General features: G+C 40.3%; 1 protein-coding gene across 4 annotated transcripts in view; it reads right to left on the reverse strand.

The window, feature by feature from the left end:
- Nfx1 (nuclear transcription factor, X-box binding 1) overlaps nt 1-14774 on the reverse strand; it is a 60568-nt gene that overhangs the window by 29461 nt on the left and 16333 nt on the right. For all 4 annotated transcript variants that reach the window (XR_008721454.1, XM_055618615.1, XM_055618614.1 and 1 more), the window contains exons 4-9: nt 13315-13392; nt 10644-10749; nt 7630-7701; nt 6675-6814; nt 4390-4489; nt 4072-4289 (exon numbers count right to left, since the gene is read on the reverse strand). Coding sequence is in view for 3 of the 4 variants with exons in the window: in XM_055618615.1 (XP_055474590.1) it covers nt 4072-4289; nt 4390-4489; nt 6675-6814; nt 7630-7701; nt 10644-10749; nt 13315-13392 (714 nt within the window). In the remaining variant the exon portion in view is untranslated. The remainder of the gene's footprint in view (nt 1-4071; nt 4290-4389; nt 4490-6674; nt 6815-7629; nt 7702-10643; nt 10750-13314; nt 13393-14774) is intronic.

The following is a 14774-nucleotide window of genomic DNA, read 5'->3' on the forward strand; positions in this document are numbered from 1 at the left end:
AAACTTACAAATGCTCCTGAGTGCTGGAATTATAGCTCATACTGAATATAAATTTTTATAAAGTGCTGGGGATCAAATCCAGCACTTTCTGCAGGTCAGGGTCTATAACATACACACTAGGTAAGCAATCCCTCGTCTTATCGATCATTTCTTCTGTCAGGTCAAATCACTTGCGGAGCACCTTTAAATTTAGTTGTTAAACTTTTCAACTCCAAAATTTCCATTTGGTTCTTTATTTTTGTTTTTAAACAGTCTCAATACACAGCCTCCTAGGACAGGCTCTAAGTCAAGATCCTTCCATCTCAGTCTCCTGAATGCTGGAATTATGGGTATGTGCCACCACTCTGAAATCTGTGTTTCTGTAATATGCCTTTCTCCTGTATCCCAGGCTGGCTTTTAGGTCACGCTGTACTGAGGATGATCTGAACTCATAATTCTCTTCTACAGTGCTAGGAGTACTGTGTACGTAAAGTACCATGACTGGCTCCAGTTTCTTTTTCTTTATTGATGTTCTCTATTTGATGTGACTCTACCTTATACCTTCTTTTACCTCTTTAACATGGTTTCCTTTGGCTCAGTGAACATACTTATAACGGGTATCTTGAAGTTTTTCCTAAGTCTGACATCTGGTTACTCTCATAAGTAGTTTCTGTTGCTGCTTTCCTTGCTTTGCTTCTCTGCACACGATGGATTGCCTAAACAGTCTCCCTTTTCCATAGCTTAAAAAAAAAAAAAAAAAAAAAAAAAGCATTTATCCACCCACCCATCTACTTATTTACAGTGTATGTGTGTTGAGTGGATGAGCATGGGAGTGGCATGGCACTCTTATAGAGATCATAAGACAATTTGTGGGAATCTGTTTTCTCCTTCCACCATGTATGAGCTCTGATGGCAAGTGCCTTTACCTACCCCACTGAACTTTCTTTCTTCTTCTTCTTCTTTTTTTTTTTTTTTTTTTTTTTTGGCTTTTCAAGCTAGGATTTCTCTGTGTAGCCCTGGCTGTCCCTGAACTCAGAGTTCTACCTGTGTGTGCTGCTGCCGCCACCAGGTAGCACTGAACTTCCATAGCTTTTTTTTTTTTGAGGCATTGTCTCATGTTGCCTGGCCAGGCACTCTTTAAAGAGACCAGGTAGACTGGCTTCTAGCTCACAGAAACTTGCTGCTTTTGTGTCCCAAGTAAGTGCTGGGATTAAAGGTTTGTGATAACATGTCCAGCATTTTTAGTTGTTGATTTACTTGTTTTGTGAAGTGGTCAGACTACTTTAGAGCTATCCACTTACCTTATAGTATGAAGTCACTAGGATTTTTTGGGCAGCAAAGCCTTAGAAGTACACACTTCAACAGGATGACAGCTGTTTTAGCAGGTTTTTTTCCCAACCACTTCTTTTAAACTTTGTGCCTTGTCTGGACCACACTGAGACTCCATTGACCTATCAATTTGCTTTTTTTTTTTTAAATTTAAATTTTTATTTTTTAAACTATACCCAGAGCACAGACTTCTCAGCAGTCTGATCCTATTAAATATGGCTAAGAGGACAGTCTTTGAGATTTTTCCTGATTCTACAAAGGCTCCTTTTAGACATCTCTTTCCCTGGCATTTTTCTAGTGAAATAGCTGGCCTATACTATGGACTAATGAATTGCTCTTCTTTTGCTTAATTGTTGTTAATTAAGAGCATCTATTATTTTCTAAAGGGCCCTTAGGCTTCCACCTCTCAAGTGCTGGGGTTACAGGTTTGTATCACCACATTCTATTCCTTCCTTTCTCTTTTTTTTTTGAGACAAGCCTCATGTAGCTTTGGTTGGCCCTTGAACTCCTAATTTTTCTGCCTCCAGTACCAGGGTAGCATGCTGGAATTACAAGCATATACCATTACACCAACTTAAAAGATTAGCTTAGTTATTTCTCTAAGTTTCAAAAAAGTTTTTTAAATACTGACCACATATTATCAACAAACTATTTCATTAGGATGGGGAGATAGCCTATTAGGTAAAGTGTTTACTGTTCAAAAATGAAGACCTAAGTTTGGATCTGTAACAGCCACCTAGCAGCCAGGCTGGGCCAGACAGTTTAGCCAAAGAGCAAAGTTCATCAGAGCCTGTGTCTGATGATAACTGATCTCTGTCCTCTATGCTATCAAGTACAAAAAGCAAGTTGGCATAACAGCACTCAGGAAAAGTCATAAACACAATCAAATGAGACATGAGACTGTCTAAAAACCAGTAGAGTAGTACTTGTGAAGTCAGAAAGGTGTACAGTAACTCAATTTCTCCCACATATTTCCATATTGTTTGAAAATTTTAATGAGAATCAAGTGATTAAAACCAAAGAAAATAAATATACAACAGTCTGTTAGGGGATGGAGATGTAGCCGAGTGATAAAGCAGAGCTTGGTCTGGGCTAAGTAGAAATATCAGCGGCGGCATAGTTACCAAGGTCCAGCAGCACAGCCTACTGCTGTCTCTTGCTGTACACTTTCACTACCCATCACTAGTTTTTCTCTTATTGCCAGCAGAGTAGCTGAACCTCAGGATAGGGCTTCTGTGTTGTGAAGCTGGTATAAAAACTCTTCCAGGAGCGTGGTCTTTATTTCACACACAAAGAAAGTTCAAGATTAGCCTGGGCTACACGAGACTGTATCCAAACCAAACCAAACCAAAGAAAAACCTAAAAATAATAATAAATAATATATACAATTTTAAAATCAGACTGCGGAAAAAGAATTACATAGGGCTCTCCACTGATATAAATCCTCGCTTTTTACTTACATGAAACTGAACTAAGCCTGTCTACTGTTTCATAGGATGCCTACATTTATTTTTCTAAAGTTTTATTTTTCAACCCTCACTCAGCAAAGAAGCCACCAAGTAACTGCAAAGCTACATCCATACATGCTTCAAAGACCAAGCCACACTCAAAAACTCATATTACTGAGTAAGATAGGTGGTTCATGTCTGTAATCCTGCCATTGAGAAGCTGAGGCAGGGGGAGAGGATAGTTGGCTTACACAGTGAATTCTGTAAGAGCCTGAGCTACATACAAGATCCTGTCTCTGAAAACAAAACTCACAGTATTATTTCATATCTAATTCCAGTGAAATTTTCTGGTTTCTATATCCAAATAATCAAAAGCCACAAAAGAGGAAGAAGCAAGGAATCAATACAGATCAGAAGGCAGCCACAGTAAAAATATTAAGAGAAATAAACAACAAGAGCCAGGGCCATATATCACCTTAGTAAGTACATAAAAAGCCTCAGAAAGCACACAATCCAAACTGCACATGTGTGTAGAGCACATAGTCTGAAAAGCCTCAGTGGGCCCAAGGTCCACAAGAAAGATATCAACAAGCGGAAAAAAATTATCTTCAGTTACTGGTTTTTTACAATAATATGATCTGGGGATGGTGACTCCTATTTATCGTTCTAGCCCTGGAGAGGCTGAGTTGGGAAGATAGCCACCAAAATGATACCAGGCTGAGCTACACAGTACCAGTTTGCCAGGGCAAGACCCTGTCTTGAAGGAAAAGTTTAGAAAAGTACTCATTCAAAAGTACTCCTGTGTAGCTGAGGTATTATCCTCAACCTCAGCTATACAGGAGGCTCAGCTATAAGGCTTTCCTAGAATGCTTTAACTGGCTGAGATTTTGTCATACTTTAGAATTTCAGTTCATCCCATCCATTGTTATTTTAGCATGTTCCTATTAAAAAAGATTACATGTGAACACCTGTGGAATGCTAGATCAGTAAAAGTATATATGGTGTTTATACTAGAGTAGGCTGCTAAGAGAACTGACGATGCTGGCGATAAAATTGGAGAGATCAGATTGTATTTTCACAAGTGTAGTTTTAGTAAAAGAAAAAAGCATCAGTACTGCCAAACATTTGTATATATACTTTAAATAAATCTTTTTTAATTTTTACCTTATGTGTGTGGATATTTTGCTTCATGTATGTCTGTGTACCATGTGTGGGCTCTGTGTCCATTTAGGTCAGAAGAGGGCATCAGATACCCTGGAATTGGTATGGTCCCCTAAATAAATATTTTAAAAACAAATTTATGTTAACTAATTACCTGAGGAACCACAGGACAAGGGTTTGCCACACACTTTTCCACACGAAGGGACAGGATCCATGCATGTTTTCCGACCATTACTTCCAAGTTCCAGCAACTGGCTAAGAGGTGTTTGGCCACAAGGGCAGCATCGCACCAAATGGGGGAGGCGTGGGCAAGGCTGACAGGGCTGTGGGTGGCACACTTGAGAACAGGTATGGCTCCCACATTTCAAGTCCCTGTTGAGAAAAAGAAGAGACAATTACATAACTGTTACATAAAATGAAGCTTTCATCTAAAAGCAACTTTAATATAAGAACAAAAAAAGGGAAACCTTACTTGCCACATATCTTTAAACAGCTGAAGTCCCCAAATCCATCAGACTTCCCCACATCTGTTCCACATAACACATCTCGGGAGGTGCTGCCACAGTAGCACACTTGAGGACACAATTTAAAAGACAAATCAATAACCTATCCATGCATTAACAATATTCCCCCAAACCTATAAATGTTCATTAGTGAGACACAATGCAGAAATTAATGTGGTTGATACAGCAGCTCTCCAACCCACCTAAGAGCTTTACAGGGAACAAAGAGAGTTCTGTTCCTCTGCCGGCCTCTTAGTGCCACTGTAGCACATCCTGCAAACAGACTGCCTTGAGTTAAAAGGACACAATTCCGGATCTAAGGCAATGGTGGAACAGCAGGGACTGTGAAGCTCCTGTATATGTCATGGGTACCTGCCAGCTAACCTGGCAGCAGTAGTAGAGGGGTTCACGCTCACATCTCCATTTCAGCATATCCAAAATGGATTTGATACTTTATATTGAAAACATTAGTAATTTAAATAACACTACTGTTAAATTTGAAGCAAGGGTTCATTTTTATTAAACTATGTAATTTCTCTGGTAAGTATCACTTTATATTTTTCACAATGGATATTTATCACAATGGATATTTATCACAAATTAATCTATGCATGTATATCTTGCCCATAAGAGCAGAAACAAGCTGGGCATGGTGGTGCATGCCTGTAATCCCAGCCGAGGCAGGTGGATCTCTGTGAGTTCGAGGCCAGCCTGGTTTACAAAGTCCAGCCAGGACTACACAGAAAAACCCTGTCTCCAAAACAAAACAAAATAAAACAACAACAAACAAGAGTAGAAACGAAACGGAAATTCTGTGGTAATTCCTTCCTAAGGGCAATTTAGGTTATCTACTGGCACAGAAAATTAACATCAGAATAAATGAAATTGATGTCAAGGCCAGCCTGGTTTAAAACCAAGTTCTAGGCAAGACAGGGCTACATAGTGAGAACCTGTTAAAATAATCATATCCATAAAATAAAACAGTATATTAAACAGAACCAAAAGCTGCTTCTGGCACACAGTAAGAGGAAAGCCTCAAGTCACCGGAACATAAACTTGTTACATTTTAAAAATGAACATTACAGCTGGGCGTGGTGGCGGGACACATGCAATCTCAGCATTTAGGGAGTCGGGGGCGGGCAGATCACTGTTGAGTTTGAGGCCAGCCTAGTCTACAGAGTGAGTCCAGGACAGCCAAGGTTACACAGAGAAACCCTGTCTGGAAAAACAAAACACCAACCAACCAAACAAGCCCAGTGCTGGAGAGATGACTCAGTGGATTAAGAGTATTGGTTGCTCTCGGAAAGGATCCAGGTTCAAATCCCAAGCACCTATGTGGCTGTAACTGAGCACTAGGTATGCATGATACAGACACTGGCACACCTACACCTGCTCCCAAAGACATTCTGTCTTCTAATAAGAACATGTACAAGCCAGGAGTGGTGGTGCATGCCTGTAATCCCTGCACTCAGAGAGGCAGAGGCAGAGGGATCTACAAAACAAGTTCAGGATAGCCAAGGCTACGCAGCAAAACCCTGTCTGAAAAAACAGAAAACAAGGGGGCTGGAGAGATGGCTCAGCAGATAACACCACTGTCTGCTCTTCCAGAGGTCCTGGGTTCCATTCCCAGCAACCACATGGTGGTTTACAACCATCTGTACCGGAATCTTATGCCTTATTCTGGCATGCAGGTGTACATGCAGATAAAATACACATACATAAAATAAATAAAATCTTTAAAAACAAAATAAACAAAAAACAAAACAATCTATTTGGGGCCTGGAAAGATGGCTCAGAGTTTTAAAACACTGGCTGTTCTTCCAATGGTCCTGAGTTCAATTCCCAGCAACTACATGGTAGCTCACAGCTATCTATAATGTGACTTGATACCGTCTTTCTGGCATACAGGTGTACATGCAGAGTATGTGCATCTTTATTACTCTAAAACTCACTTATCTCACCAAACAAACATTTGTCAGATATATAGATGCAGGGAACAATGAATACTTTTAGAATCAGTGAACTGATGAACATACTAGCCTTGCCAACATTTGGTTTTCAGTCTTTTTTCATTTTAGACACTCTAGCAAGTATAAATAGATGCCTCACTGTGAGCTTGATTTTTGATCCCCGTTCCTTGGATCCCCCATCTAGTGCAGGTTTCTATGAAGCAGTCTTGTTGCAATGTAACCGATATACCACACAATTCTAGAAAAGCCCACAAGCATTGCTAACAGGTATGTACACCACTTACCCTGGTTCAGTATGATTCGGCAAGGCTGGCATTGACCTCCATGGCACAGCTCAGCACAGTGGTGCTGGCCACAGTTCAGAATATTCTCACATGCATTAGAACAGTGGACAGAGACAGCCTGGCCACAGCGAACTGTGTGCCTATAAAGACAGACACAGACACATCATCAAGTTCCTACTACAGACTAAAGAGCGGTAACATCCACATCCTTCCCTCAACACCCATTAAATGTTTTTCTTGACTTTGCTGTTCCCAACTTTTTCTAAGAGTATGCTTTTGCAAGAGTATGTTTGTGAATACGAACACAGGTACCCATGGTGGTCAGAGATGTCATATCCCCCAGAACTGATGACCAGCAATTGTGAGCTGCCCAACATGGGCACTGGGAACTGAGTCAGATCTTTGCCAACAGTCATGCACTCTTGCCAGCCCCCTACCATTTTTTATTTCCTCAACTGTTCTCCCTCCACCTCTTTCTATTCTGTTCCTATTATCTACCCTGTCTTTCTCTTTTTGCTGTTTTCTAATACTGGTGAAATGCAGTTCTGAAAATGTATCCTATTCCATTGGACAGCATGAAGGAGGGAAAGAGCCATGGAAGGGCGGGTCAGACCTGGACTCTCCACTGCGACTCCTCCTCTTACACACAGGAAAGAAAGGACAGGGTGCCCAGAGCTGATAATACTTGACCAGAAGCACAATAATATTTTTTTGGGACCAAGAGTACTTATGCTGCATATGGCCATGACTCTAGTTTGTTCTAATAAATACCCTGATTTTGCTGCCCCACTGCCTTTTATCCCTAGAGGTCCTGAAACTAAGTCCCCAGGGGTACCAAGGGCTAACTTTATTTACACCCGCCATTCATTTCTATTTGCTTACTAATCTTTTACGCTAGACACTCACAGGTAAATCATGAAAACTGAGTTTTTCTTCAGTCTAATTCTAACTTTACCTGGTCCGTCCACATTCACAAGTTTTAGTTGTAAAAGCAGGACAGGGTGGGCAGGGTCCAGGATGGCAGAGACTGAGAGGAAAAAGGAAGTGTCAGTGAACAAATCATCTCTATGTATTAAAGCTAAAAACAAAGCTGCCAGAGCTGTGTGCTACTATGAATATAGGCATGGCAGCTAACCTTGGTGTCAACTTGACACAACAGGGAAGAGGAAGCCTCAACTGAGGGACTGCCTTCATCAGATTATGAATGCGTCTGGGGACACTGGACTGATAACTGATAGGAAAGGACCTAGTCCACGGTGGGTAGCACTACCCTAGCAGGCGGTCCTGGGCTTTATAAGAAAACTAACTGGCTGAAAACGAATAGAGGAAGAGAGCCAGTATGCAGTGTTCCTACTGGCCTCTGCTTTAGCCAGGTTCTTACTTAAGCTCTTTCCCTGGATTTCTTCAATGATAGGTTCCCTTTTCTTCCCAAGATGGTTTTGGTCAGGTTTTTCTTCTTTTCTTTTTTTCACCATAGCAACAAAAGCAGACTAGGACAGGCAACAGTAAGTCTACTATGGAATGTCTTAGTATTTCTCAAAGCTACTTAATATTTTTAAAAGGATGAGATAGCACATAATTCCAGAACTAAGAAGGCAGAGGCAGGAGGATTACTGCAAATTTGAGATAAGTCTGATCTACACAGTGAGTTTTGGGCCAGCCAAGGTAACATTTTTTTTTTTTTTTTTTTTTTTACATAGAAAAAGCTGACAGCATTATCATTTCTGAATAATAATCATTGTAGAAAAAAACCTAACTCAAAATTGGTTTTGTTTGGGTTTAAACTATATGGCCTTTGTTCAACTATAACAGTATGTATATAAAAATACTTGGCTACTCTTGGTGGCAGAGCACTTGCCTAGCATGTGGGAGAGCTGGGAGGAAGGAAGGAAGGAAGGAAGGAAGGAAGGAAGGAAGGAAGGAAGGAAGGAGGAGCAAGGAGGAGGAAGTGCTCTCAACCACCAAGACCAAGACAAGAAATGTTCTTATTAGTTGGTGAAATAATAACCAGGCACTGGGCTGATGATGGTAACGGTGAAAAGGCTGACATGAGGGACAGCATGCTGATAAGAAACAGAAGATGATGGCACATAATCCTGGCACAGGGGCGAGAGGTTGTGGGAGAAATTGAGCTTAGTGATGTGCTCTAGGAACCAGATATCTGAACAGAATGTTGAATAGAAGCTAGAACAAAAATAGGTTACAAAATGGAATTTAAATATATTCAGATAAATACTGTCTTTATGAAGAATCAGTGTCAATTATAGACTGGTTAAAAAAATTTTACTTACAATATTTTTGGAACTTAAAAAAAAATCACATTAGGTGTATGTTTATGTTTGTGTGTGTACATGGTCCATGGTGTCCATGTGGAGATTCTGAGGACAAGAAGTGGGGGCCAGTTTTCTTCTTTCATTATGTACATTCCTAAGGTTCAAACTCAGGTCTCAGTCTTGGTAGCAAGTACCTTTACCCACAGCCACCTAGCTAACTCAACCCTATTTTTGGAATTTCTACAAACTGGAGGAGCATCTTTAAAAGAGTGAATATATGTCATACAAAACAGTGGTTTCTGCTGGGCATGGTGGATCATACCTATAATCCCAGCACTCAAGAGGCTGAGGTATGACGATAACAGAGTGGCTGAGGGCAGTGAAGACTATAGCATGAGATCCTTGTCTTAAAACATAAAACAGGGGCTGGAAAGATGGCTCAGCAGTTAAAGGCACTGGTTATTGTTCCAGAGGACCAAGAGTTCAATTCCTAGAACCAACACGGTAGCTCACAACTATCTATAACCGCAGTTCTGGAGATTCACTGCCTTCTTCCTGCCTTGGAAAACAACAGCGTGCTGCACATACACACATGCAGAAAAATATTCACACACAGAAAATAAATTAAAAAAAAAAAAAAAAGCACCTCCTCTGTTTGGCCGGGTAGTAGTAGTACGAAACCTTTAATTCCAGCACTGGGGAGGCAGAGGCCTGCAGAGTTCTAGGACAGCCAAGGCTACGTAGTGAAACTGTGTCTCAAAAAACAAAACAAATGTAAAACAGGACAGTGGAGATGGCTTGCTCTCTGAGCCAGGTGACCTACTGAATTTCATTTCCAGAGCCCATGTAAAGGTGGAAGGATAGTACTGACTGGCCTCCACAGGTGCTGTGGCATGCACATACACAAACAATAAAGCCCAAAACATAGATAACGGATTTATGACAGCTCCATACCTGTATATCATGTATATTTGATGCTGCCTACCCTCCCCCACCAACTGCCTTCTCTTATCCCTCCTCCCAATCTAGCGGGTCCCCCTCTCCTTTCACATCTTTTTCAAAAAACAAAAACTAAAAACTACAACAAAAACCTAGAATCTACAGACTAGAGGGATGGGTTGGTAGTTAAGAGCACTTGCTGCTCTTCCTAAGGACCTGGCTTTAATTCCCAGCAATTTGTATTCTGGGAGGAGCATACTAAATGATGGCAAATGTAATCCTTTGGGAATTAAGGGCAATTGGAGGAAAGTCTAATTAATCATGTGGGTAATGGAATTCCTCACACCTTCAGAGTAACTATCACATAGAATGCTGCACAAAGCCTTTCCCAGGCTATCTTATAAACACCTATAAAGCATCAGAAGGTCTTTCTCCTCAGAGCCAGCATGGTATTAGAGTGGAAGGACCACTGGCTTTTAATACCCAGTTCCATCACATCCTAGCATTTTAAGACTGGGCATGAGGCTTAGCTTTTCTGAGTATCATCTGTACAGTGGAAACGATCATACCTACACATCACTGGACTGTGAAAAGGATTTAATTACTTATGTAGTGTGGCTGCTAAAGATTCTAGACTCAGCAAATGGTTCACACCCCTCTTTATCCCATCTTGTTACACAACAATGGTAAGTGCACATAAAGCCACTTGCTAAGTACTCCCACTGGACAGCTGTAAAAGTCTATCTTTCCAACTTACAGGTTACAGGAATGTGGACAGTCCTGGCCAGGCTGTTTCTTTCTACAAACCTCACCACAACTATGTGGGATTTCATTTCTGCTCCATTCAGGATTCTTCACTTTGCCTACAACATAACAGATGAGAATCAGTGCTATAAATTTCAACCACATTCTCAACTTTTATGAATCAACACAGTACAACTAGAGAGTGTAAAACTTAGCGTTTTCAGCAGTACAACCATGTCACTGCATATTCTAAAACAAAGAGCTGGCTGTAATAAAGTCATCTTCTGAGCATGACAAATCTTAATGTCAAGATTACCTGAAAAGATAAAGTAATTTTTACTTGTGAAAATAACATTTTGACTATTGAACACAATCTGTTTTTTTAAGATACTGACTAGAGAACTGGAGAGAGGGCTCAGGTTAAGAACCCTGTATGCTCTTCCAGAGGTCCTGAGTTCAATTTTTCAGCAACCACATGATCGCTCACAACTATCTATAATGAGATCTGGTGCCCTCTTTTGGTGTGTAGGTGTACATGCAGGCAGAACATTGTATACATAATAAATAAATCTTTAAACAAAAGAAATACTGTCTGGATAAACCACTAATAAATCCTCTTAGAGTGACAAAAAAAGTGTTTATAGTAATGTTAAGAAAGAAAGAAAAAAGAAAAGAAAGAAGAAAGAAAAAAAGGGTTCGCAGAGTGGAGCATCTCCTTACCATATTCCATGGGCTGGGAGCTAGTCTAGTACTAGGTGGGAGCTGAGGGAGTGGGTAAAAATGGGACAGAGGCTCTGGAGTGAACCAGGAAGAGGTTGTGAGTTGGAAAGACAAGAAACTCCTGTAGAGGAGGAGACCGACTCTAAAGCTTCATAGTAGGCAGAAAAGGGATGCAATTTCATAGTCAATGTCACTATACAGATCTTCATGGAGACCTTCCTGTAGCTTGGACTACAGGGCAAAACTATCTGAAAAAAGCCAACATAAAAAAAAAAATGCTTACCCTCTAAGGTAATTAAGCCTTGCTATTATTCTGTCTGCCTGACTCCCCAGTGACCTCATATTTCTAATTCACATTACCTTCCCAGTATGATACTCAAGAATATTCATTTCCTTTACTAATAGCAATTAATGTTCAAAACTCAGACTTTGGTAATAACACATTTACAATCAATAGATTCCACACATGGAGAGGCTAAAGTGAGAAGGGGTTATTAACAAAATGACCCTCCTTTGGAAAAAAAGGCATTTGAAGTGAGACAGGTAAACGGAGATAAAATGAAAAGGGGATCTGGGGATATAGCTAGTGGCAGAGTGCTTGCCTAGCATGTGTGAGAGACCCTGGATTTGACCCTAGGACCAAAAAAAAGGTGGGGAGTGAGAACATGTTTGTTAGTGAAAGAATCAAGGAATTAAAAACAGCTTGTCATCATGAAATAAAGAGGACTATGAGCAAATTGCTTAGGACAGACAACAAAGGTAGGATACAAAAAGAAAAAAAAAAAAAAAAACCACCCCCCCCCCCCCCCCCCCCCCCCGTCCCAGGATTTCTCTGTGTAGCCTTGGCTGTCCTGGACTCAATGTATAGACGAGGCTGGCCTCAAACTCACAGAGAACTCCCTGGCTCTGCCTCCCTGAGTGTTGGGATCACAGGTGTGTGCTTCCACACCTGATGCTAATTGTTTTTTTTTTTTTTTTTAACGAAGGGAATGGTCAAAGGTGTCAAGGGAGTCATTGCTACCAAAATGTTAATTATATACATAAGCCCATATGGCCACTGCCACTGATGACCTTTGAACATAGTTTCAGTGAGACAACAAAAGCAGATGCAAACTCTAATGCATTGTTCAAAGGGAGAAACAAATTGTCAAGAAACAAAATCAACTGGAGACTAGTCACTAAAAGGAGGAAAAAAAAAAAAAAAGACATACTGCTAGCAGGAGAAATTGGCATCTAGATCAAAGAAAGCTGCTGCTATTGTACAATAGGAAAAGGGGGCTGAACGGGATAGCACATCTTTTTTTTTTTTTTTTGTTTTTCAAGATAGGGTTTTCCTGTGTAACAGCCCTGAATATCCTGGAACTCACAGAGATCTACCTGCCTCTGCACGCCTTTAATCCCAGCATGTGGAAGGCAAAAACAGATGGGGCTCTGTGAGTTGAAATCCAGCCTTGCCTATATAGTAAGTTCCAGGCTAGTCAGTGCTATACATTAAGATCCTGTCTCAAAACAAACAAAACCAGGAAAAACTATTCTATATAGAGAGAAAATACAAGGATAGTTTACATTACTAGTTTATAGAAAGTCTCTCCATTATAAAGACAAATGATTGATTTTGTAAACACTATTTTTATTCATGCTGCTTAAATCTAGAATGTCAAAGCTGCTACACAGCCAGCACTGAGAGGGAACCCACATATCTTCCTCTGCCATGGGATTGTTCTGGGTTATGCTAAAACCCAGAGGTCAGCACCACAGCTTCAGATATGCATGGGACCCACTTTAGAATAGCCTGCCAAGAGCACCAAGGCCTATGAGTTTACCTGGTGACAGAATGCATGAGGACAACAGTAAAGCTTCTTAAGACTCTCAGGCCTTATCAGTAACTTCTAAAATGAGCCCAGCAGACCACTGAGGTACAATGTATGAATAAAAACTGTCCCAGTGTATGCAAACAAACTTACCACAGAAACAAGTATACGTGTTAGGAACATGTGCGGAAACATTCTGACAAGCAGGGCACCGCCAACCACTCTGGCCATCTGAGAGAGAGAAAATATATATTAAATACAGTTTCTTTCTGCAGCATAAGTTGGATTAGGGATATATAGCTCATTGGTAGGGAATATTCTTAGTCTATACAAGGCCCTAGGCTCAATCTTTTGCACCCCCCTGAAAAAGCAGCACAGTTAAAAAAAAAATTAAAATCTGGCCAAGAATAGTGGCATACACCCTTAATCCGAGCACTCAGAAAGCATAAGCATATTATCTGTGAGTTTGAGGCCAGCATGATCTAATGAGACCTTGTCTCAAAAAAGAAAGAGACAAGTAAATCTATTCACACCACTTAAGTAGTGAGACGTAAACACCGAGTATTATCAGATACTTAAGCATCTTAAGTTAACTATCCCCCAGAGCTGCCCCTCTGCAGTGCATTAATTCTGTCCTATTGCTTCTGAATAAAGTTCTCTTAAAAAAAATTCACAGTGCTGAATGTGTCATTAAGTACTGTATTCAGGTTGCAAAGACCTATTAATATGGTGACTCAAGTAGGTTCCATGTTGTTCAACCATTTCTACCATCAATATCTGAACACTGACTTGAAAAGAGACAGCACTGGGAGCCCACTATCAGCAATATCTGTATTACCCATAATACTAGTGTACTTTAGGTAGGGCCTATAGCACTACAAAGATCTGTGAAATGGAGAGACAACAATAGCCAAAGGAGAAATTAAACAAGTTATATAAATGTCTAAACATACTATATACATATTTGGTTCTTTTGGCTGGGTCTTACTATATAGTTCTGGCTGTCCTGAAACCTGCTATGTAGATAAGGTTGGCTTCAAACTCACAGAGATACATCTGCCTTTGCCTCCCAAGTACTGGTGTGTGTGCCACTACACCTGGTAATGAATGCTTTTTCAAGTAATTTTTGTATTAGGTTTCCTTTTGTGTGTGTACTCTCGAGAGCTGTGACGTGGAAGTATCAGAGGACAACTTTCAGGAGCTGGTTTTCTTCTTCTACCATGTGGCACTTGGGCATCAAATTCAAGCTTGGTAGAAATTATCCTTTCCCCTTCATGCCATTTCATTAGTCCAACAAATGCTTTTTTTTAAAAAAAAAAAAATAATAATTTTTTAAACAGATGTATTATGTTTTGCATGTACAACTGCATGCCAGAAAAGAGCACCAGATCTCATATAGATGGTTGTGAGCCACCATGTGGTTGCTGGAAACTGAATTCAGGACCTTTGGAAGAATAGCCAGTGCTCCCAACTTCTGAGCCATCGCTCTAGGCCCCCAACAAATGCTTTTTATGATTGCCATTTCAATGAAACCTATCATTTTCAATAAAAATTACTGATTTCATTACTATACCCTATTTTCATACTATGTTTAGCTAGTTTATTTAAGATCT

Source organism: Psammomys obesus, unplaced genomic scaffold (genome assembly GCF_907164565.1).
Source record: "Psammomys obesus unplaced genomic scaffold, mPsaObe1.curated_primary_1811, whole genome shotgun sequence".
Taxonomy (NCBI): domain Eukaryota; kingdom Metazoa; phylum Chordata; class Mammalia; order Rodentia; family Muridae; genus Psammomys; species Psammomys obesus.